The following is a 26,043-nucleotide window of genomic DNA, read 5'->3' as shown; positions in this document are numbered from 1 at the left end:
AAGACGCCGCACAAGGTTGGAAGCCGGAAGAGTCCTGAGAGGGTTGGCCTCTTACGAACTTTGGTTGGAGTTATTTTATACCCAACAAGTGATATTTAGCAATATGTAGTGGCAAGTCAGCAAAACTAAAGAGATGAATCTCTAAGTGTAGTTATCGTGTGATCTAATTCTTCTATCGTGAGTTCTAATAGGATCGAGATCAAGATTAACTCATCAAACCTCATCACTATTATATGATAGAATCTTTCGATTCGAGTCTAATGTGAAACCTAATAGAAACACCTTTCTATCTTTCACAGTGCCATGGCCATGGGCTTATAGACTCAATCTTATTCTACATAGAACTACTCCTCCTCTATCGAGGTCGATAGATCTCATCTTGGTGCAATCCAAATTCTATAATGAATATACTGCAGCCAATATACACCTCAAAGCTCTATATGGCTAAGAGATCGAGTTATGGTGTAGTCAAACTATAGCACCCTCAAGGTGAATGGCTAATGCACCTCAGGTCAGAGAACCAAACACACAACCATATCTATGAACATATCACGAATAAGAAGGTAGATTTTCTTATGACTGTTCGTAAATGATCATGCTTAGTACCCTTATTCTTAACAAGCACCTGTACTTTCACTTCGGTATCTCTACACCATAGATTCAAGACTCATCTATCTGAAGAAAATGATCATACACCAATCTTCTGGATCAATTACCATCTCTGTGATGATCTTACGATCGGACGTAATTTATGAGTTAACTATAATAATACGTCTCAAATTTTCAACTCTTGAGAATATGTGTTATCATATCCATTAATCCAATAGATGATTCACATATATTATTAAATAATATGAATGAAAATAATTAAATTTTAATAATATCAAAGTCAAATTATAAATTATGCCTAAAGAATATTTTATAAGTGTCAGCCAATCTGACTCTTAGAGCACATATTCAATACATCGATCTCTACTTACCTGGCTAATTTGGAAGATTGGTCCTAAATATGGTTGTTTGACGGTTTATTTTAGTCCATGCCAATTAGATCAGTCATATGATGACTGATTAGATAAGATCTAAACCTCTCCATAAATATTAAGTCTAGAGATCATCCACCGTTGTAGATGTGCGGATGTGCTACTGGCGTTGATTGTTCGCAGCTGATCACAGTGGTTCAATTTCACCAAAAATATGCAACCATTCTATTAGCAAAGAATTGCTCCATAATAAGAATGAAGTTGGATGCAATATCTGCCAGGTGAGGGACTTAATGATGGCCTTACACCTACTTGTGAATGGTGGGTTAGGCTTAACGAAAAAGTATGATCAATATCTATCAGGTAAGACTACATGACTTAGCGACCAAGTCACTGCAACATGCTTAGAGAAGTATCTGGATAAGGAGTTATCCATGCATCAATGTTTGTGTTATCAATATCTGTCAGGTGAGATGCACGACATCGGTGGGACCGCAACATCCACTAGAAATTCAGTTGTCGTGTTCGCATTTTTGCTTCCCACCTAAAGAGTGTCGGGATCCAAAAAAATAATAAAAATTTTATTTGCTTCTTATAGTCTCTAGAGAAAATATAAAATTTGAAAGTACAAAATCTAACTTGAATATGTACTCTCATAGTTAAACCATGTCAGCTTCAAACCTTCTAGCCCGCATCCTTAAGTCCAATTGTTTGATCGAAATCAAATTTAAAGATTGGCTAAAAAATCTTAAGATTGTCTTGATTTCTGAAAAATTAGGATATGTACTTGATCAGGACCCTCCAGTGTTACCAAACTATCCTATAAGTATATATCCACTATCAAGACTATGATTACTCACCTACAAGAGTTGTATGATAAGTAAGGACGCACAGTACATTTTGAGGTCTTCAAGAGTCTTCAATATGAAAATACGTAAAGGACAGTCAGTCCATGAGCATTGCATGATAGTGATCAAAGATCTTGAGAAGCATGAGAAGCTCGAGCTTAATATGCAAAGAAAATTGTAAGTGAATTTGATCCTCTAATCCCTTATGAGTTCATATAGTTAAATTATTATAAATTTTTATATGAACAAACTTGACTGCACCATACCCGAACTGGTCAATATATTGATCGCTACTGATGGAACCTTGAAAAGTTCACAGGGCACTGTTCTCGCTGTGGAGTGTGAAGGAAATCGTAAGCGATTTCATGCATGTATTTTAAAAATTTTTTAAAATAAATCATAGCGAAAAGCAACTAGATTAATCATATTAATTAAACATGCATATGATCTAATCATTCAATCAACCTACTCTAAGATCTATGACATGATACATGGTATATATAAAATCTGAAAATAAAATCTGCATGCATGGATGTAAGTAGTAGATCAAATCTATATTTATCTGAGTTCAGAACTTGATATCTAAGTATGGGTCGATGATCGTCGCTACTGATGAACATAGTAAAAAGGTCCTTGCTAGTTGCTCGTAGCCGCACAGAATGTCTGACCTCTACGGATAGTCCATTCGAAGCCCCGATCTGATCAGCCTCCTTGAGAGTGCTAGATCGCACGAAGACCATCTTGCTGGCTACTCTGGATCCTTCCTTTAGTTCTCTTGAATCCTTTCAGAGGTTAAAGAAGGATGTCAATGGAGGCATAAGAGATGTTGTGGAAGAGGAAGAACACAAGAAACTATTTTCTTTTTTTCTCTCTTCCCAAAACCCTAGGAAAAAAACCTAAGAACCCAAACCCTAAGAGAGGAGACCACTCTCCTCAATTTCTCATGCCAATAACCTAAGGTGGTGTCCCCTAATTTTTTGATCTCATCATCTATCAGGCACCCCATAACCACCCTAGAAATAGGTGAGTTATGTTAGGATTTGAAGAGTCCAAGAAATATTGGACTTTTGCATGAGTTGCTGCCTCCTCTCAAAACCCACACCACAATTTAGATATCACGCCCCCCTTATATTACTGGTGAAAAACTCTTTCTCATGATAAAATCTACCTCTTAGTTGTCGCATAAAAAGAAAAGCTTTTAGGTATGGCATGTGGTAGTTAGGATGAGATCCAATCTCTCCTAGATAAGGAGACAAGTTCAAAACAATTTCAAACTTACCTTATCTATCAATCCTTATCCATATGGGGCAGTGAGAAAGAAGAAGTTTTCAGCATGAACAAACCTATGCTAATCTGAAGAATGCGCATGTGAGAGAGGTTGGCATGGAGGGCTTTGGGCAGCCAAGGGAGAGAGAGAGTCTCAATCAACTTGGGCTCTCTCTTGATACTTGCAACAAACCCTAACCAAATCTAATTTAGTTAGGATTTAATTGCACCCAATTAGAGGAGGATTTCTAGTCCAAATAGGAACCCAAACTCTTTTAATTAAATCCTAATCTAATTAAAAATTAATTGAACCCAAGTCCTGATCAAAATAGGAACTAATCTTTCTTAGTGATTAGGTCATCTAATAACCTAATCAGATCAAACCTAATTGAATCAAATTCAATTAGACTTGATTCAAAATTTATTGCTCAATCAAATTGAGTCAATCATTAATCTAATTACTAATTAATCTTTCATTAATTTACTAACCCTTAACAAATTAATTCTTTATAACTTTTGCATAAAGTTAATCATCAATCGAATTGATGATTACATCCTTATTCGATTCTCAATCATTAATCAGCCACTTAATTAGTTAGAAATTTTTTTTGAATGTGATCCGATAGGTTCGAACCTAAGTCGATAGCATAAAAATAATTTTTTGAACTAATCAATGTAACCATCTAGCAATGGAATCCAACGTCCGGATAGATCGAATGATTGTAAAGCAACATTCAAAAACCTACTAGCGTATGGTTATCATATACTTCATCCCTTTGACCCTAATACTCAAAATGATCTAGGATTTAACTGTCCATCCTGAAATAGTCATCCATATTTTATTTCAATCTTTCAAATCCATCACATGGATTATTCGGACTCAGATTTTACTAAATTAAAATACACTGATACATTAACTTCTGAATCTGGAGGGGTCAATCCCATCTTGACTAACACACCGACTACCACAAGTACTTGACTGTATCCAAAAATCTTTTGTTACTGAATTAAAAATTCAGATAGTCTGGTACCAAAGCACAGTGAGTTGCTTGCAAATCACCGTGGTGATCTCAAATCAGAGAGATACTTATATCCATATCCTTCACGAGCTACTCTTGATAGCAAAGTGCTCCGTAGTTGGTCACATTCAATGAGATATACTCCTACATCTCACTTGTATGCCATACCAATGTCTCCACATAACTTGGTTATGAGGACAATCAATGTATATGGCACATAAACGACCTACACTTGATTATCGCTATCGTCCTAGTAATAGTATATCATTTGGTCATGAACAAGTTTAAGAACTACACAATAAATCCTCTTTTATCGATCAAAAATGGTCCTAAGGACTTCATCACAATATAAAAATTTATTAGAAAAATGTAACTTTGTAATAAATAAGCCAAATAACTTTTATTAATGATCAATTCATATATATTTATAATTAGCACAATCGTCAAACGATTAGCTTTAGGACACAATTTCCAACAATTTCTACTTGGATTAAAGCCAATCAGTATAGTATCTCATATCCATCTTTGATTTGTAATCTTCAAACTACTTGATATTGAGATTTCAGTAAATGGATCGATTAGATTCTCCTTTCTGTCGATCTTCTAAAGCTCGATATCATCTCGATTCATAATCTCCCAGATAAGGTGGTAGTGATGCAAAATGTGCTTGGTAAGCTGATGAGATTTCAGATCCATCATTTGAGCTATGACTCCAATGCTGTATAGTACAGCACGACAGGACCATCAATGGAGGGTGCCACTCTGCACTCGTTAATGAACTTCTGCAACCACGTAGCTTCCTTAGCAGCATCAGATACTGCAATACATTTCGTATTGTAAATTGAATTGACCATAATGTTATGCTCAAAACTTTTCAAGCAGATTGTTCTATCATTTAGGATAAAACTGTATCCCAACATGCTCTTACCATCATCATAATCTGATTGAAAATTGAAGTCGATAAACCCCACAAGTTTTGTGTCAGATTCTTCATAAATGTACCACTGATCTTTAGTATTTCTCAAATACTTAAGGATCACCTTCCAGTGGTCCTTAGATCAAAATTATATCTATTCACTACCCCTAGTGAATATACAATATCCGATCATATATATATCATAGCGTACATAATAGAATAAATTTTACTCATATGCTCTCTCTCTTGAGGAGTTGTCAAATAATCTCTTCTTCGAGAGAAAAATTTCATAGCCTATCTACAGATAGCCTTTTTTAGAATTCTCTATGCTGAACCATTTTAGCATGATATTAATATACGTAGACTAGGAAAACTCAAGTAGCCTCTTAGATCTATTTTTATAGATCTTCGTCGCTAGGATGTAGGATGCTTTTTCCAAATCTTTCATGGAGAACTTTTGATAATAGCTAAATCTTTATTTCCTATAATATAAGGGATGTCATTCTTGATTAAAAAAATTTTATCTACATACAAGATAAGAAATACAATTACAGAATGATTAACCCATTTGTATATATAGGGTTCACTTATCAAAATGCATATTCCAACTCTGAGATATCGAGCATTGTCACGGAAGAAAATGTCTTGTCATAGTCAATACCATAACGTTAACGATATTCTTTGACAATCAGATGGACTTTATAGATCTCCACATTCTCATCTGCACCTCTTTTCTTTTTGAAGATCCACTTGCATCCTATGGATTTTACTCTTTTGGGTGGACCAATGAATATCCATATATTATTGACCTTTATAGACTCCATTTCAAACTTTATGGCTCCAAGCCACTTATCAGAGTTGGACTTCTTCATGACACCCATATAAGTAATCTGATCCTTGTTATTCTTATCGAGTTCAACAGGATCACATCTCAGACTAAGAAAATATAGTATCTATCCGTTTGATGTGGTACTCTATCAGATCTCCTTAATGATGCTTCTACAATGGGTTTCAAATTTGATCTAATCAAATTCGATTCTATAGGTTCACTAGATTATGTCGGTTCTTCTATCTGTCGAACTTCATAATTTCAACTTTAGAGGCATCAGTTCCGTCACCAAGGAGCTCCTTTTCTGAAAAGAATACCGAACAACTCTTATTTTTCAACAAGATAGAAGTAATATCTCTTAGGTTGCTTGAAATATCCTACAAAATAATACTTATCAGATCAGAGTTCAAGCTTATCGGTCTGCAAAAGCTTGATATAAGGTGGACACCCGCAGCCCTAAGGTAAGAGAGTATCCATATCTCATATGGAGTCTTTGCGACTGATTTGCTTGGAATCCTGTTCAAAATATAACAAGCAGTCTTAAGAGCATAAACCCAAATGAAGACTGGCAAACTTGCAAATCCCATCAAGGACTGGACCATATCTAACAAGGTTTGATTCTACTGAGAGAGAATTTCATTCTCTTCTAGATATGTCAAAAACTTATCAAAAAGATATTCTCTTCCTCGATCTGATTGAAGAGTTTTAATATTTTTTCTAGTTTGTTTCTCTATCTTATTACGAAATTGTTTGAATATTTTAAATAATTTAGATTTATGGTACTCATATTCGTAAGTCTAATGCATCAGTATGTACTAGATAGAGGTTAAGTATAACACAGATTGGCTTTAGTGTAAGTGGAAGATTGTTAGATGTATGCCTTAATTAGAAGTCAATCTAGCTAACATAGTTATTCTTTCTAGGATATAGTTTTGTAGTTAACCTTATTATTTATTAATAAAAATTGGATAGTTTATTTTTATTCATGTTGTATATGTGTCCATTAATTGTCCAAAGAATTAAGAAGATAATAACACATATTCTCAAGAGTTGAAAATTTATGGTATGTGTCATTGATGATTAATTCCTAAATTATTTTCGATCGATAGATCATCATAAGAATGATAATTGATCCGATGAGATTGGTATACGAATCATATTTCTTTGGATAGATAAGTCTCAAGTCTATGGTATGACAATACTAGAGCGAAAGTGCAGATAGTTGTTAGAGAACAAGAATACCGAATGTGATCAATACGAGAAATCATTTGAATGTCAACTCACTCATCAGTAATTTTCTTGATGCTGTAGTGGTGTGTCTAGTTCTTTGATCTGTAGTATCTTGGCTATTCACAATGAGATTGCTGTAGTTTGATTGTACATATACTTAGTCCCTAGCTATATAAGTCCTTACAGTGCATATTGACTATAGTAAATTTTTTATAGGAGTAAGGTATGCACCTATTTGGGATCTATCGATCTTGATAGATAAGGAGTAGTCTTATGTGATTTATAAGATTGAGTTATAAAGATCATGACCATAGCAATATGAATAACGAAAATTTTTTTTTATAAAATTTCATGATAACTCGAGTTGAATAAATCTTACATATAATAGATGATGGGAGTTGATGAGTTTTCTATAACCTCCATCTTATCGGGACTCAAGATAAAAAAATTGTATCACATGGTAACTACACCCAAGAGGTTCAATTCCTTCTATTCTGTTGGATTGCCACTATATACTGCTAGGCATCATCGGTAGATAATGAAATCAATGAGAATTATTTTGATGGTCGATAATTCTCATTGGGTAAGTTGAAATTATTTCAATCTATTAAAAAAAATTTCAATAATATTGATGATAGAGATCACAATATGTCTCAATACCAAACAGAGTAGAACCTATAAGATTACATATATAAGAGGTTCTGACTAATTGAATAGTTAAAATACGATTTTGAATTATCATAGGATCTGATTATTAATATGATTGATGATTAGATTGATTTATAAAAATTATAAGAGAGGACTTGCTAATAGTTAGTGAGTTAAAAAAAAATTATTGGTAATTATTATTATATTATTTGATTTGATCAAATAATTAGGATTGAGTCCTAGTCAAATTAAATTAGAATTTAATTTGATTAGACTTAATCTGAGTTTGAGTCAAATTGAGTTTCAGCAGTCTAAAAGGGTTTGGACTTAATAAGTATTTGACTTATTATAAAATCCAAACCACATTGGATTTTGATTTGGTCAAAGTCCTTACTTCTTAGGACTCCATCTTTAAAGGTGATTAACATGTAGAAAGACTCTTCTTTTGAGATGGTGCTATAAGATCTTTCACGTTAAGAAGTTCACGTTGAGAAATAAGGGACCATGCCAAACCAAATTATCGTGGTGTTTAGTTTTTGTGGTGGGATAAGGTAGCACTGAAATGTTTTAGGGCGGAACTCCGTAAAGTTCTCACACCCCAAAACTCTATCCCTAACCCTAATGAGATTGGGACTTAATGTGGGATTAAATCAGTGCCTCCTCTCTAAAGAACGGTGAAAAAAGGCTAAACGCACAAAAAAAAAATAAGGAGGGTGTGTGCTACATCAGACGTCTTCTTCTTTTCTTTCTCTTATGGAATGTCCAAGGAGTTGGACATCCCAAGCCTTCACGCCCATCACCTCTCCAATATTCCCTCTTCTTGTTCTTATTGTTCTCTTGAGAAGAGAAAGAGGAAGAAAGATTTAACATCAAAGAAGTGACTTCTGTGAAAGAGTTAGCATCCCAGTGATATCAGAATCTTCTGATCAGATCAATCACATATGGATATCTATAAAGACCAGACACATACGTGGCATCAAAGGAACCATGAAAATATTCACGATTATCGAATTGCGGTGAAGATCTACCGATACAAGGTGAAGATCAAATCTTTCTCTTTTTTCATTTTAATCTTAATCTTAACTACGAAAGATCCTGGTGTTTTAGAGATACGATCTCTTACATGCATGTTAGATTAAAATATATTTAATCTCTTTTCTTTTCGCGGTGTTTTCATTTTGTAGCTTACATGCAATCTGATTTTCAATTTCTAGGCTAATTATGGGCTATTTCGAGTTGATACAAACTTTCTAAGTTGATTGATGGATAGGCTAGGCCTACTTATGGAACGGGCTTTATATTTTGACTATATATTTATGAAAATTTTGAGATCTCTCTATTTTTTAATATAAATAATGCAGATTAACAAATCAGAAGCTACTTTTACCCAAAAAAACAAATCAGAAGCTACAAATAAAAAAATAAATAAAAAAGAAAGAGAGAGAAAGAGGCCATGAGAGAAGAGAGAATAGCAATATAAAGACCATGGAGGACTTGACCGTTGGTAACCTTTCATGATGGGCCTTCCGTCATTAGGTGAAGGCAAAAATGGCCATCGGTAATGCTCAAAAAGAAAGCAAAATAAAGGCTAGAATTGGAGAAATCATTTTGAGGATGGCTTCAGTGCCAATCATAGCCATTAGTTTGTTTGACACGAACACTAATCCAAAGGAAAAACCTAGCATGATCATGGACCGACGGCCAAAGCCGAATCCAAAATCTTCAAGAAAACCTAAAAAATAAGAACCTAAACACCAAACAAAGCATCTCTTTTGAGATGAAATCCAGTGACTATCCAGTCGGAAAACGATGTTCGCAGCATTCGAAAAGATGTGAGGCAAAATTAATATTAGAAAATTGATGGGGCAATATCCTGATTCCAATAACGTTAGATCATCACCACAGTAACAAAGGTGGACGGCGCATGCGACAAAGACAAGAAAGAAAATTAGATGACTATCAACTTTTGAGGCCTCATGAGCTTAGTGGGGAAGGTCCAAAGGATGCCTGGGGACTTGGAGCTGAAATCGAGCATTGGCTTCCCTCATTATGTTGGACTCCCACTGGGGGTCAAGATAAAAATGACTCCCTAGAGTTCATCTCTTCTTGCACTACATGCAGTGCACGTGCACCACATTACCCCCAATATATGCAATGCACGTACTCGGCCTTTTTTTTTTTATTTTTTTTTATTTTTGGCCCCCTCAATTCGTAGTTTGGATCAAACAGTTTTTCTCAATTCGTAGTTCCTAGGCTAGCTGTGGGCTATTTTAGATTGATCCAAACTTTTTAAGTTGGAGAAATATTTTATACACCGTATGTGGTGCAATAAAATTAATATAAAATATACCATACCATCTAATTGAAATACATAGTTTCTGCTATCCAACGCTCATTGAACGCCTACAGTTTCATTTTTTTATTTGAAATTTTGAACGACAAAAATACCTCCCTATTCTGAAAAAATTATAATATTTCGTAGTCTGTTATGACATCCCGTAGTCTGTCATGACATCCTGAAGACATATTATGATTTTTTGCCAAAAAATTATAATATGTCTTCAGGATGTCATGACAGGTTACGAAATGTCATAACAAGCTACGAGATGTTATAATTTTTTTCAGAGAAATATTTTCGTCATTTCAAATTTCAAACCAAAATGCAAAACTAATGCATTTAATTTACATTGGAAAGCGTGGCTATATGGTTCAGTGAGAAAGAGCGATGCACTGTTATTACATTGCATGCAATGTACAAAAAATTATTCTTCTAAATTGATCAATGGATTCGAGCTTTTTATCGGTCCAGACTGGCCTATGGACCAGGTTTTATATTTTGACCGTACGTTTGCAAAAATTTTGAGATCTCTTTATTTTTTTTAATATAAATAATACAGATTAACAAATCAGAAGCTACAATAAAATAAAAAACAAAACAATAAAAAAAAAAGCTCGTACAGTAAGAATCGCCCTGCCAACCAGCAAACTTCTTCCAATATCTCATCTTTACAACTCTCATATAAACTTTGTATAGTGTCATTTGTCATTTTAATCATTTTCTTGTGTGGTCCTTCGGGCCTGTGATTTCCATTATATGACCAATGGAAGCCATGCCAATCAAAACAATTTTCCTTCCAGCCAAACAGTTACTTCATTTTATTTCATTATTCTATTTACCAAAGTCCAGAAAAGGGAAGGGAGCCTTTCATATCTTTTTACACGGGTTAATACAAATTATTGTGAAATGACAAGCGGGCATCGCGAGTCACTAATGGTTATTTTAAAACCTACGAATCAGACAGTATCATGACGTAGCCAATTGGATGGTCTCAATTATCACCTTGTCGTGGACTTCAATTTGGGCACAAAACACATTTTGGTGTCTTCTACAAGAGCTGCATCAGCTGAGAGGATTTGAGACACCCTGTCTTACTTGATTACAAGGAGGGCATGGATGGGAGATGTCAATGGCCAATCTAGTTAAATCAAGTGCCAACCCCAAGATTAGGCCCGCCAATGGGGGCTGCAAATCCACCAGAGCCGAGCTCATGAAATCGAATTGGATTCAATTTAAACCTCAATTGAGTGAGGTTAGACTCATGTCCGATCTTGGGACCCTTGGATCAGGCATGGGTCCCAAATTTGGATTTGCATCGTGGTCGGATTGGATATGAATTTTCTGAAATTGAACGTTACTTGATTTAACTTGAATGCATCTGATCAGGCTCATAAAAATAATTTCAAAGCCAAGTCTAACTTTGTAGATGTGTACCCCATCAAGATCCACCAAGTTACTGTCGCATATGGCCTTATATCTTAAACATATAGCAGAATAGGGGGAGATCTGATTCTGGTTGAAGCCTTGTTTGAAGCCTCACTAGACTCAAGAGAAGTGTGCAGTTCAAGCAGGAGGCCACCAACAGAAATTGTCCGATCTTTCGTATAAACACAACTTGTTTCTCCTTCTGGTAATATTTTGAAGGAAAGATTATGAGATAACGCATCAACCAACATTTTTTATTATTTGATCTTACAAATAATGTTATATATTCATGTTTGTCTAAAATAAAACTCATGGCAAAAGAATATAATCCCAAACATTTCATCATTTGATTCTGCCTTGGAGATCAGTCAATTCTTCCTCTTGATTTTGCGTGAAAAACTTTAATAATATTATTGAAAAAATAAATAATAAAAAGCATAATTTCAAATTGATATTTAATTAATAATCTTTAATTATTTATATTACAATGAATTCTTATAATGCCAAATAACCAACCATACCAATTGTAGTCTTTTCTCATTATTTTAAATAATATAATGGAGGGAGTCCCGAACTAGCCAACTCGCATGAATCCACTCTAAATAAGTAGATTTGAGTGGAATTTTTTAAATCAAATTAGTTCCAGATTGATCCAAAATCAATTTAAGTATAAACGGATGGCTTCTTTTATAGTGGGACCCAACATATCATATAGGATGATTCAAGCAGCAACCAATCGACTCTTTGACAAAACATAATTGGTGGTTCCCTATTTCTCTCATTTGATTCAATTCATTTAAAACAAACATATATATATAAAATGATAAACCAATGGATCTCTACATATTATATGATATTTTTATTATTTATTAGTAAAAATTCAGATGAGTTGATGGATGGACATGAGTTGTATAACATAAATAGGTTTTGCATGGGTTTTAATTTTTTAATCAAATTATAAATGGATCGAAGATGGAGTTGATTTCTTTTTTATCGGAAATTGATCCAACCCAATCCAATTTATTAGAAAAAATACTAATTAAAACTATGCTACTATATAAATCTTAGATCATCTAATAAAAAATTGTTACATCATCAAAAAATTAAATTTTTTTATTACAACCAGTAAAAATCGTAAGCTAGTGATTAAAATAAATCTCTTTCTATCCATAATTTTCAATCAAACTTAAATGACAGTAATTTTTTTCAATAATAAATAATATAATAATTATTTATTGAATGATCTGGGATACATATAATAGAATGATTCTAATAAATAATTTTTTAATTTATTGCCATCTCTACTAAAACTCTTTATAATGTAATAAACATTGGTGTGTTAAACCTTGGTTATTTAACATTATACTCTGTTTTTTTTTTTTTTTTTGGTACAAAGACTCTGTTTTTACCTTTTTATCTACCGGAGTGCTACTGAGGTTTAACCGTGCCGGTCATTGGCAGCACGTGATCCGTCTTGACCCTCCCCACGACGGCACATGAACCCACAGCAGGGACCATTCACGTGTTAGCAAAGGACAATAAACCCAACAAAGGTCGACATACGGTCTCCAAAACAATCAAAACCCCATGGAAGCACTCTGTACCATTCCACGTTCCACCACAGCCTCCTAACCCAACTCATCCCCCACCAGGCCACCACCTCACCAACCTCTCCTTCTCTCCATGGCTTCCATTCTTCCTCGCCTCCTCCCGCTCCTCTCTCTCCTCACTCTCTCGCTCTCCACCCAAACCCCCACCACCGATGCCCCCACCCTCATCCAAAAGACGTGCAACACCACCACCTACTACAACTTCTGCGTCTCCTCTCTCCAGTCCGACCCTGAGAGCCCCAAGGCCGACGTCAGGGGCCTCTCCACCATCGCCATCCACCTCGCTATCTCCAACGCCACCAACACTTCCTCCTTCACCGCCGCCCTCTCCCATTCCGCCGCCGACCCCTCGCTCCGGGCCGTCCTCCGGGAGTGCGCCGCCAAGTACAGCAACGCCGGCGAGGCCCTGGAATGGTCGCTCGATGCCTTGTCGACCGAGTCGTACGACTATGCCTTCGTCCACGTAAGCGCCGCCGCCGAGTATCCCAACGTCTGCCGCGTGTTGTTCCGGAAGCACCCCCGGCTGCCGTACCCGGCGGAGATGGCAAGCAGGGAGGAGGTGTTGGAGCACTTGTGCACCATAGCTTTGGAAATTATATCAATTCTTGGGTGACAGAGAAATATAAAAGTGCTCTAAAGTTATTGAGGACCAAAAGGGATAGGTTTAATTCAGCTTTTGTAGCTATAAAGCTCTCTGGCTTGTAAAGGGAGTGTAGCCTTTGTCTTGGTTGGTTTAGATGTTTCTATGTTTTAGAGGCTTGTGGAGAGTACTGGAAAGGCTTGCATGGGTGTTTCTGTTTGGCACTTTGATGACTTGGATGGTTCATGTGTACATGATTAAGAAGTGCATTCTGTTCCTAAATGGCTAGCTCTTAGCTGGCTTATTTGCTATGTTAGTGTTAAAATGCATAGTAGACGATGGAGTCTAAGAAGCTAGACTGTGGTTGCTGAAAGATCCGAGCAGATGAATGTCTTATATAAGGGAAATGTTGGAGTCCTTGAAATGATTTCCCTTGTTTCTGGACAATGGCTTCTTTATTATTATTACTATTATTAATTGGTTTCTTTCCTACAAAATTTATCACCATACATGTGGCTAGAATTTGTTTCAGTGAATTATGAATAGAACATTTGTTGCTGGAGAAGTGTAGTATAATTCCTTCGGATAGCACATTGGCCATGTAATCAAGTTTTAATATATGATTTAACATATTCACTAGTGATGAGATATTGCAAGAGGGGGGACAGCACAAATTGGTCAGGGCAATCATGCATGATATCTGGAGTACAACTAAGGATTTCTTCCAGCTTGCTAAACCAACCGCTGCTTATTTTTATTTTGCAAATCTTAACAAACATATCCAAAATTAACTATGACTTAAAAGTTAATTTGAATATTTAATATTACAAATTATCTCAAAATATGTAAAAGATTGATTAAGAGATTGGATTGATATCTGTATTATATTAGTTAGTGTTGATATTAATATAGTGATATGATAGAAACCTTGACATATATGGTCACCAATGTGATCTTCTCTGAGAAATAAAATTAAAAACTTAGACATGCTCCAGGACTCCAGTCGAAATAAGCCTCAACAATTCTTGAAAATTGGAAACAAATTGTTACATCAGCCTCGCTACTAACCACTTGTGATTGATAAATATATTAATTTTCACCATAAATATATTAATTTTTCCCCTTTATGTCTATTGACCATATCATGTCCCTTTGTTTTCAAATTGTAAAGATAAAGTGGACAAACACCATAAATATAATATATTTTCTATCAGTTGCATCGATAATTTTCCTTCTTTCAGGGCCTAACGTATCAAAATTAACCATACCATGGATTAGTTTGTAAACAGTATCATGCCTTTTGGTCTATGTGATTATGAAGTTTCTTAAAAACTCCAACCGACTTATTTGGGATTGGGATAATTGATCCTCCTAATAATTTTTGATCTTTTGATAAAAATTCATCTAAGATATGTCTCATGATTAGAAAACCCACGAAGAAGAGAATACTATTTCTATTATTTATCTTTTCAAAAATCTAAAAACAAGTTCTTCAAATTGATCAATCTTTATCAAAATTAATAAAATATCTTTTAGAATAACAATTTTTTTTATATTTTTTTCCTTGTCACCAAGCACATTGTTGCTCTTGGCATCCTTTGTAATCTTTCTGCTGCTCTTTTGGATTGGTGCTTCTTCATATCCGATAGCTGGCTTGGCATATCTATTTTTACCTATATGTATTTTATCCTAGTACTCTTTCTGTTATCTTTTTTACCTTTCTAGTATATCTGAGATCCTTCTGGCGTTCTCTTCTATATATTCCTTTGTTTCCAGAGAGTTATTATTTTAAGTTTTACATTGGTTGCGGTGGGCATCACTATTTACCTTATGTAATTAATTTTTTTTGTCCACCTTTCTTTCGTATAAAATTTCTTATCACACCCCTCTCTCCCTCTCCCTCTATAAAAAAAAAAAAAAAAATGTCGAAGGAGACAGTGGCGAGTGAAAGGCATGGAAGAAGAAGTGGCAAAAGGGTATGGTCACAAACATAGATATGACAGAGAGAACAGTGGAGATAGAAAAAAAAGAGGAGGAAGAGGATGAGTACTATAAAGAGAAGCACAAAGGAGACGGAGATAACGGCAAGAAAGACAACATGGCGGTAGTGAGAGATTGAACTTGATAGGGACAGTGGAGAAAGAGATCATGAAGATATTTCATACATCACATGAGGTTATGATCTGCTTCAATATCAGGCCACCTTTTTCCACTCTTGTTTCCCAAAAAGCCATCATAAGATGGTCACGTGCATCACACGTGAAGTTCCATCTACCACACGTCTCGCTCGCAGTACGTGCATGATCAGCTTGCCGCCTTTAAATCACCAACTCCGCGCCATATCTCTCTTCCCAATTCCCCACCCTTGTTTCTTTGGGGTTAAGAGATTGGGGGAAGAAAGAGAGAGAAACCCTAGGAAATCCAGTGGAAGATGAGAGCAGGGACAGTTCAGATCAACTGGCACGACATCCAGCCGGTCCTATCCCTAGATTTCCACCCACAACTCGTCCTCTCGCCACCGGCGGTGCCGATCACGACATCAAGGTACACATCTGTTCCCCCTCCTACTTTTACCTTACTCGGGTCTCAAAAGATGGGATTTCGATTGATTCCAACAGACGCGTCTTCACTAATCGTGCAATAATTGAGGTAGTCGGCTGATTACATGGATTTTATGGGTTCAGTTTCCCTAATTTTCACTGCCGGAGGTTACATTGGTTGTGTCTCTCCCAACTTGGTTTGGATTTCATGTGGAATGATGAAAACCACAAAAATGTGATCTGTTTTTTTTAAAAAACATAGGTTCAACTTGCCACTGTTTCATCAGGAGTGATTCATTTAATAAACAATTTCATAGTGTTTGGAATGGTGAAATATTTAAAGTAAACATATCAGTGCGAATAGCTGGTACAACATGGTAGCGGAAGTTTAATAAAAATGTTTTAACTACCGATTCGATACTAGAAAACTGTTTGAATTGTTAAAACTACTGCATGTATTATGATGAATCAGCTTGAATTGTGGCAATGAGACCAGGACCATATTTAAAGTATAACCTTTTTATCTTTCTAAAGCCTCCAGCAATCCTATAATCCTTATTTTCGATTCTCTTATGTTGTGAAGGATAAAAGCTCCCAACTTTAACATTGAACCAGAAAAAATGCTACCATGTTCATCAGGTTAAGGGCATAGTTATGAATTGTTGTGTACTGAGAGAGTTATGGGGACTTTTTTTTTGTGGATGCCCTAGCTAATCAAGATCCCTCTCTATATGCCTACTTGTTGAGAAACTTTTGATTCATAATCTCCTTTGCAATATTTTTTTTATCCTTAAGTAAATATAATCTAAAACAAATATGAGTTATTCAGAAAAAAGGACACCCAAAAATGAGCATCCATTTTAAGGGAAAACCTTGTTTTAAGAGATAGTGTCTACAATGTAGCTTGGGACTTGCCTTGCCCTTGTACAGTTCCTTTTATGTTTTTATGATATTTCAGTTTATAGTTCATTCATATTTATATTAGTGAAAGAAAGACTGCTTACTCTGGCTAAAATATTGGCATCATTTTTTTAGATCTTTGATCAACACATTGCTATTTGTTCTATTGAGCTTTCAATGGATATGGTCATATTTTATCTGCAGCTTTGGGTTGTAACCTCAAATGAATTGCAAAAGAAACTTCCAGCAGTTGCCTATCAAAACAGCCTTTCTTATCATAGTTCTGCTATAATGTTATGCGGTTCTCTCCTTCCAGTAAGAAATTCCAGCTTAGCCTGCCTGACATAATTCAAAATCTGGTTAACAACATTATTGTATAGAGAATGAAGTTTGAAGCTACAATGCTTTAATCTAGATTTATGGAATTGTTTTTGTTGGTCAATCCTTTCTGCAGTCTGTGCAACTTTTACATTTTCTTCTCAAAAAAAAGTATTTTCCTTTTCTCTTGTCTAATAGATTCTGCATACAGTTTTATGCTTAGACCAAATAAATGCATATTATTGCAGTGGATGTATCTGCTCATGCGAGCAAACTTCAGAAAATTCGATGCGTGAATATAAATCATGGTGTATAACTATTTTATATGCTATATTAAAGTATGTTGCAAAGTTCTGATAGTTGTTATTGAGTCTCATTGTTCCATCACAATTGCTTCTCCCATTACTCAGACCCATTTGCATGACAATGAAGATTGGCACATGAAAGGTTCAATCATTTTTATATGTGCAGTCCAGTTGGTCAATTGTATTTATAGTGCTCCATAGGACCATATGTACTTATTTGATTAAAAGGAGAATGTGTAGCACTAGAGCAATCAATGGGCTAGGCCAAGCCAATGCCTGATTGGTATGGTGTAAAACCCCATTCTTAAGGCCAGTCTGGTTCAAAACTGGACTGAGGATGCCAGATCAATCCTGCCTGAGTCTGTGCATTTTATTGGGCTAGAATGGACTTGATTTGGGGCCAGCTGGATTTTACAGTGTAAATAAATCCATGTGTAAATATTTTATATGCTATAGTTAATTGTGTTGCAAAGTTCTGATGGTTGTTATCATGTCTCCTAGTTTCATCATAATTACTTCTCCCATTATTCAGTTATCTTTGCATAACAATGAAGATGGGAACATGAAAAGTTTAATCACTGTGTCAGTCCACCAAGATTTTTGATATGTATGATCTGGTTGTTCAATTGTATTTATAGTGCTCTAGAAGACAATATGTTTCCATAAAAGGAGAATGTAAGCCAACGCCTGATTATGATGTGGTGTTAAACCCTATTCTTGAGGCCGGCCTGGTTCAAAACTGGACCGAAGACCAATCATGCCTGAGTCTCTGCATTTTATTGGACTAGAATGGGCTGAACTTGGGGCCAGCTGGATTTTACAGCCTAGCACCTAAGCCCAGGCCTGAATTTTCTTTGTTCATTCCTTTGTGCCACTTTGGCTGGCTTGGCTTATGTATACCTAATAAATAAATGTAAAAATCACCATGCTTCGCAGTACAGAAATCCCAAAAGTTTTGCCAAATCCTAAAATTTTTCTAGTTCTTAATGTTAATATATTCTTCTAATACTAGTGGCATGTGAATTTTTGCTAACATGTTACAGTATGTATAATTTTTAAAACATTCATGAATTATTTATGATTTATCCATGAATTATTCGAGAACATGAATTGTTGCCATCACCCAGATTTTAATTTCCATGCCAAATTATTTGGAAAGTATGAATTTGTGAGCATGACATAATGTTACCAACAAGGACCATCATGTAATATATGTGCAGATGCACAGCTGCAATTGTTTTGCATGTGCAAATGTGTCTGTATGTGTGTGCATATGTGGAAAGCGGTACTGCAAACTGTGATGAATTCATTAATTTCCCGGTCTTCATTATGGAAACTCTTTAGCATCTTGACGAACAACCTTCCAGTTCATGATGCTGCTTATATCATCTTTGCATCTTGATGAGTGGGCAATCAACATGCTGGGACTCTATTTGAGGTTTTTGCATATTTTCTTTGCAAGCCGTAGTTATTACTACATATATGAGATTGAGTCAATTGCACTACATGATGAATGTTTCCAGTTACATTCTATACTTACGGAAACCAATCTTGACTATTGAATTTTTAAGAATAATAGGTCTGGTTTTGACTTCAAATTTTGAGAAAGAAAGTATAGTCAAAAGGCCTACCTGAAGGTTTTTTTTTTTTTTTAAATCATGCTTTGACATAAACAATAGTTTTCATTGTACAAACTGCCTCTTCTCGTTGCCATCCTCCATTTAATGCCATGAACTTATATCTTGTTTTCAAGATAAAGGTCTTTTGTGCAATCCTTTTATTTCATGCCTATAATGAGCAATGACTTTCTTTTTTGTATTTTTGCAGGAGAACACCTTGCATCCAGTGCCGATGGTATGTATTTAAGGATACTTTCATTAATCAGTGGATGTTCGCTAGTATCCTCATTGTTAAATATGCATTTCTTTAAAAAGCAAATAGGCCTTGATGATATTTGGCTAAACCAAACATCTTCTCATATTATTTTAGATATCCATGTTATTACTCCTTTTTGAATTGCAGGAGGTGAAGTAGTCATTTGGAAATTACGCTCCATGGATGATGGCAATACTTGGAAAGTATTAAAGATATTATTGTAAAATCTATTCCTTTCTTGATAGTGTTCTATTTGTAATAAGCATTAATTTTAGGCTAAATTACAGGAATGCCCCTTCATCTTTAGTTCAATTTCACTTACGTCCTCTCAACTTTAAAAGTATCAAATTAGCCTTTCAAATTTTTGAGATATTTCAAAATAGTCCTAATATTTATCTTCATAACGGAATGATGTCATGTGGCCATTATATGATACCATTATTTTATAAAATGACCAAACTACCATTATCCCCATCTCTTTCCTCATCTCTAATTGCTTCCCTCCTCCTTCATCGTTGGTGTTCTTCCTTCTCCCTTTTTCTCTCCTCTCTTTTCTCCTCACCTATTTCTTCTCCTCATTCTCCTTCTTCAAGCTTGTCCATGAGCCCTTCGCTCTATGACGGCTCCCTCTACCTCCATTTATTTCTCGTCAGTGACCCCTCTTTCCACCTCCTCTCCTTCTTCTTCACCCATTTCTCCTCTTTATCTTCCCCCTCCATGATGGCTCCCTCCACCTCCATCCATTCTTTGCTGGCGACCTCTCTTTTCTTCTCCTTCCCTTCCTCCTCATCCACTTCTCATCCTCATCCTTCTCTTCCTCCAACCCTATCCATGAGCCCTCTCCCTCAATAGCAGCTCCCTTTACCTCCACCCCTTCTTGCCAGCAACCTATTATTTTTCCTCTTCCTCCTCCTCCTCATCTCCTTCTCCTTCTCATTGTCCTCCTTCAAAGCCACCCATGAGTCCTCCCTCTTCATGATAGTTTCCTCTACCTCCATCCATTTCACATTAGTGGCCCCTCCTTCCCCTTTCATTTCCTCCTTACCCACTTTTCCTTCTTATTCTCGTGCTCTAAATCCACCCATAAGCCCTTGTTAGAAAATCGGATAGGCAGCATGTGTATATTTTAAAACTCTTTTTGAACGCAACAGAAAATAAAATGGGTTAAACCCTTTAACCCCACATGCATAAAATCAAATCTAATCCTACCCAAGTCCAGAAAAAAAACAAACATATAATCTGGAATTTAAAAACAAGTATGAGATCGAATCTCAATACCTTAGCGTGGGTAGATATTCACCGCTACCGATGATCATAGATCGTAGATGCTCGAGCCGCACAAATGTCCGACCTCTACGGATATCCATCAGGATCAATCTCGAACCGATCTTCTCGTAGTAGATTCTTCTTTTCCAAGTAGAATTTCAGCCTTGAGAACTTAGATTAACTTTTTGATCTAGACTGCGGGATCAACTCTTTGATCTGCAGCTTTCTTCTTCTTCTCTTCGTTTTTCACTTTTGAAGACAAATCATCTCTACCTTTTGGCATGTGGAAAGTGGGACGCCTAAACCTTGGGCGTGGAAGAGAAGAGAGGGAGGAAGGGAGGCATGGAGAAGGGAGAGAGAGACTTTTTGTTTTACCAAAATTCTTCTTAGAAACTCTAGAGACCTCTTTATATAAGCTCTACTTTGACTCATAATAGAAATCTAATTATCTTAGAAAGATACATCCTTATCTCATAAGAATACTCTACCTTTTTAATCTGATTTTTTTCTAATAAAATCAGATATAATTGGCATATTATCAGTCCCTTTATGTAGGTACAAAGGGCGCCCCACCTCATATAAGACAGATAGTTTGGGGTGCCAACACTTGGCACCCCTTAGGGGTTTCTTGACATATGAGAGGGGGCGTAGTCCCTCTCTCTCTTCTCCACGCCAATCCACAAGAAGGGGGCGGGCCCCTCTTACCATATTTAGGGGGTTGGCGCCCCCTGGTCTTGCCAAAAAGAGGAGGCGCCTCCCATTTTTCCATCTATTCCACATGCTCACTTAGAGATAATTAGGAGATAATGAAGAGATAATATTAGGATAATTTATACTAACTCATTGACATTATCCAATTCTCTTGGGCTCACAATTAAGAGCCCAATTAAAATCCAAATGGATTTAGGTTAGGTTCAAGGCTATGGACTTGATCAAATCGAAGTTCCGAGAAGAATTAGGTTTAACCATGTGCTAGCATGGTTTACTTAAATCCAATAAGATTTCAATAAATCCTAACCCACTTAGAACTTCATAAGCTCAATGGACAAATTCGAGATTTAATCCGTTAATGTATGATCCCATAGATTTCATTCTATCTGGTAATGAGATATATTGTGATCTCCATCATAATATCATCGAAACTCTTTTTGATGGATTGGAACAATTTCAATTCTACCCTTTGAGGGCCATCGATCATCAAGATGACGTCCGATGAGTCTCACAATCCACCAGTGATACCTAGCAGTATATAATGGCAACCCAGTAGAATAAAAGTACGAAATCTTAGGTGCAGTTACCGTATGATTTAGTCCTTCTATCGTGAGTTCCAACTTGACGGAGGTCATAGAGAACTCGTCAGATCTCATCGTCAGTCATATGTTAGATTGGTTCGACTCAAGTTCATTTGTGAATCTCGTGAAAATTTTTTTCCAGTATTCACACTTGCTTTGGTCGAAGACTTTCTGAACTCAGTCTCGCAAATCGCATAGGATTTTTTTTTTCTATCAAGATCGATAGATTCCTTCTAGGTGCATCTTATTCCAAACAGCGAATCTGAATCTACTGAAGTCAACATACACAGTAAGGACCTGAATGGTTAGAAACCAAAGAAACGTGCAGTCAAACTCAGTAGTCTCGCTGCGAATAGCCAATGACACCGCAGGTCAAAGGATCACTCACACTACTACAGCATCGAGAAGACTACTGAGAGTGAGTAGACATCCATGTGATTTTCATGTTGGTCACGCTCAGTGCAAGTTGTTCTCTAACAATCACCCGCACCCTCACTTCAGTGTCTCTACACTGCAGACCCGAGACTTATCTACCCACAAGGGGGTGAACCGTGCACCGATCTCGAATGGATTGATCACTGTCGTCCGTGACGATTCTTTGATCGAAAGTATTTAGAAATTAACTACTAATTAATGTATGTCTCAAATTTTTAACACTTTAAGAATATACAAAAATAATTTTTATTAATTTTTAGAACAAGTCATGGACACATAAATATGATTGGAATGAAAAAATCCTTTATTGATGATAAAAAGATTACAAGTACAAGTTTAAGTCCTGAAATTACATAATATGTCAGCCAACAATTGGCTTCTAGGGCATAAATCCAACAAACTTCCACTTGACCTAAAGCCAATTGGTCATATACATAAGACCCATTTTCTCAAGGTGAGCTTCGATCTTCTGCTGGTTGAGAGGCTTAGTCAGTGGGTCTGCCATGTTCAATGCAAAGTTGACTCTCTGCACCTCGATGAACTTCTTTTCGAGGTATTCGCGGATGATGTGAAACCGCCGCTCTATGTGCTTGGATTTTTGATGAGACCTGAGCTTCTTAGTAAGGGCTATGGCGTCGTTGTTGCCACAGTGCAGTGCAATGGCATCTGATGGCATCACACTCAGCTCCGCAACGAATTTCTTGAACCAAAAGGCTTTCTTAGCAGTTTCAGAGGCGGCGATGTACTCGGCTTCTATGATCGAATCTGCAATGATCGACTGCTTGAAACTCTTCCAGTTAACCGCACCACCATTGCATAAGAAGATACACCCCGATGTAGACTTTCTATCATCGACATCAGCCATAAAGTCTGAATTGGTGTATCTCTCAACTTTCAGCTCTGATCCTCCACTAAAGACCAACATCAAATCCTTAGTCCTTCTCAGGTACTTAAGGATGTTTTTAACAGCAATCCAGTATTCTTCACCTAGATTCGTCTGATATCTGCTCGTGACACTCACAGCAAGTGCTATATCAGGACGTGTACATAACATGGCATATATGAGGCTTTCTATTATCGAAGCATAAGGGATCTTGCTCATGCGTTGGATCTCTTCAGGTGTGTCAGGGCACATCTTCTTGGAGAGATGAATGCCATGTCCAAGGGACAAAAGATCTCTCTTAGAGTTTTTCATGCTGAACCTCTTCAGCACCTTCTCAATGTGCATTCGCTGTGAGAGTCCTATCATTCTCTTAGATTTATCTCTATAGACCTTTATACCAAGAATGTAGGAAGCTTCTCCTAGATCTTTCATGACGAACTCTTTCGACAACCATACTTTGACCGACGTCAGCATGTTAATATCATTCTCAATCAGGAGGATGTCATCCATGTACAATACAAGGTATGTGACAGCGCTCCACTGATCTTTTTGTACACATACGGCTCCTCATTTTTGATGAAATCAAACATTTTGATCACATCATTGAAGTGAGTGTTCCAACTCCGAGATGCTTGCTTGAGTCCATATATGGACCTTTATAGCTTGCAGACCTTGTGGTCACTATCACTGGATATAAAATCTAGAGGCTGCTCCATATAGATATCTTCCTCAAGATATTCATTTAGGAAGGTAGTTTTCACATCCATCTACCAAATTTTATAACCATGAAAGATTGCTATCGCAAGTAGAGTATGGATGGATTTTAGCATGGCTACGGACGAAAAGATTTCATGATAGTCAATACCTTCGCATTGACTATAATCTTTCACTATTAGCCTTGCCTTATAGGTCTCTACCTTACCATCTGATCCAATTTTTTTTTGTAAATCCATTTACACAATAGATACAATACCTTCAGGTGGATTTACTAAGGACCCAATCTGGTTGGAATGCATGGGGTCAATTTCTGACTTCATCGCTTCCATCCATTTTTCGGAGTCTATATCTAACATTGCCTCATCATAGGTCTTGAGATCATTCCTAATGTCCCTATCTCCCACAAGAAACGCTTCCTCTAAATCCTCTGTAAGAATACCTAAGTACCTTTCAGGAGGACGGAAGATCCTACTTGATCTACGAGGTGGAAAGGTATCACATCTACTAGCTCATTATTGGGTTTAGATTCTTGGACTTGATGCTCTTCAGAGATTTTCTCTTCGAACTCAATCTTCCTCCCACTGCTTCCATCTTGGATAAACTCTTTTTTCAAGAAGATGGTATAACGACTCATAATTATATTGTGATCCTCAGGAAGATAGAAGTAGTATCCCATGGTTTCTTTAGGATATCCTATAAAGTGAGTCCTAAAGGACCTAGCTTCTAACTTGTCCGTCTGCTGTCGCTTGACATGTGTCGGACATTTTCAAATCTTGAGGTATTCAAGAGTTGGCTTCTGACCATGCCATAACTCATAAGGTGTGGTAGGAACGGATTTAGAGGAAATCTAATTCAAAAAATGAATCGCAGAAAGTAAAGCATGTCTCCAGAGAAAAACAGGAAGGTCTGTGAAGCTCATCATGGATCGGACCATATCTAATAAGGTCCGATTTCTCCTTTCGGATACCTGATTGAGCTGAGGTATCCACTGTGAGACTATGCCATTATCCTTGAGATAGATCCGAAATTCTCCACTAAGGTATTCCCCTCCTCGATCTGATCGAAGAACATTTATGGATTTTTCGATCTGTTTTTCTACTTCATTTCTGAACTCTATGAATTTTTCAAAAGCTTCAAACTTTCGGTGCATCAAATACACAAACCCATATCGTGAATAATCATCAGTAAAGATTATGAAATAGATATAGCCACCCCTGACTTGTACATCGAATGGACCACACATATCAGTATGTACCAGAGCTAATATCTCAATGGTCCTTTCTCCTTATCCTACAAAGGGCAGCTTGACCATTTTTTCTGGAAGACACGATTCACAAACTGGATAAGACTCAAAAGTCAATGGTCCGAGAAGATCATCTTTCTCCAGTTTGTTGAGTCTGCTTTTTCCAATATGGCCTAGCCTAAGATGCCATAGATACTTTTGGCTAATCCCATCTCTAAGTCTCTTAGACTCTATGGCATTCACAACTTGTTTGTTAATATTTACACTCACATCCATATGCAAATGGTAAAGATCGTCAATCAAAAAAGCACGTGCAACAACTTTATTTTCGAAATAAATTGAACACATGTCTTTATTGAAATGAAAATTATAGTTATCTTGTGCCAGCACAGAGATAGAAATCAAATTTCTACTGGCTACAGGTACATAATAACAGTCTTTCAAAATTAAACTAAGTCCTAACGGTAGTCGTAGAGGATAGGTTCCGACGGCCACAGCAGCAACTTTTGCTCCATTGCTGATCTGGAGAGTGATTTCGCCTTCCCTCAGCCCTCTTACTTCTTCAAGATCCTGCATAGAA

At 36.5% G+C, this 26,043-nt stretch overlaps 2 protein-coding genes across 9 annotated transcripts in view; both read left to right on the top strand.

Annotated features, from left to right (window-relative positions):
- Positions 1 to 26,043, top strand: part of LOC105034574 (chromatin assembly factor 1 subunit FAS2 homolog) — a 69,278-nt gene that overhangs the window by 26,263 nt on the left and 16,972 nt on the right. For 3 of the 8 annotated variants that reach the window (XM_073242591.1, XM_073242590.1, XM_073242589.1), the window contains exons 1-3: positions 16,016 to 16,233; positions 19,580 to 19,606; positions 19,775 to 19,830. The exons of the other annotated variants lie outside the window; for them this stretch is intronic. In XM_073242591.1, the coding sequence (XP_073098692.1) occupies positions 19,807 to 19,830 (24 nt within the window). In that variant the 5' untranslated portion in view covers positions 16,016 to 16,233; positions 19,580 to 19,606; positions 19,775 to 19,806. Of the gene's footprint in view, positions 1 to 16,015; positions 16,234 to 19,579; positions 19,607 to 19,774; positions 19,831 to 26,043 lie in introns of those variants that run through there. 8 annotated transcript variants of the gene reach the window in all.
- LOC140859738 (pectinesterase inhibitor 28-like) lies at positions 13,077 to 14,135 on the top strand. The gene has a single exon (XM_073262185.1). The coding sequence runs from the start codon at positions 13,183 to 13,185 to the stop codon at positions 13,720 to 13,722; it is 540 nt and encodes a 179-aa protein (XP_073118286.1). The 5' UTR covers positions 13,077 to 13,182; the 3' UTR covers positions 13,723 to 14,135.

This window comes from Elaeis guineensis, chromosome 8, assembly GCF_000442705.2.
Source record: "Elaeis guineensis isolate ETL-2024a chromosome 8, EG11, whole genome shotgun sequence".
NCBI lineage: Eukaryota > Viridiplantae > Streptophyta > Magnoliopsida > Arecales > Arecaceae > Elaeis > Elaeis guineensis.
Note: the sequence above shows the minus strand (reverse complement) of the source record. Positions and strands in the feature narration are given on the sequence as shown.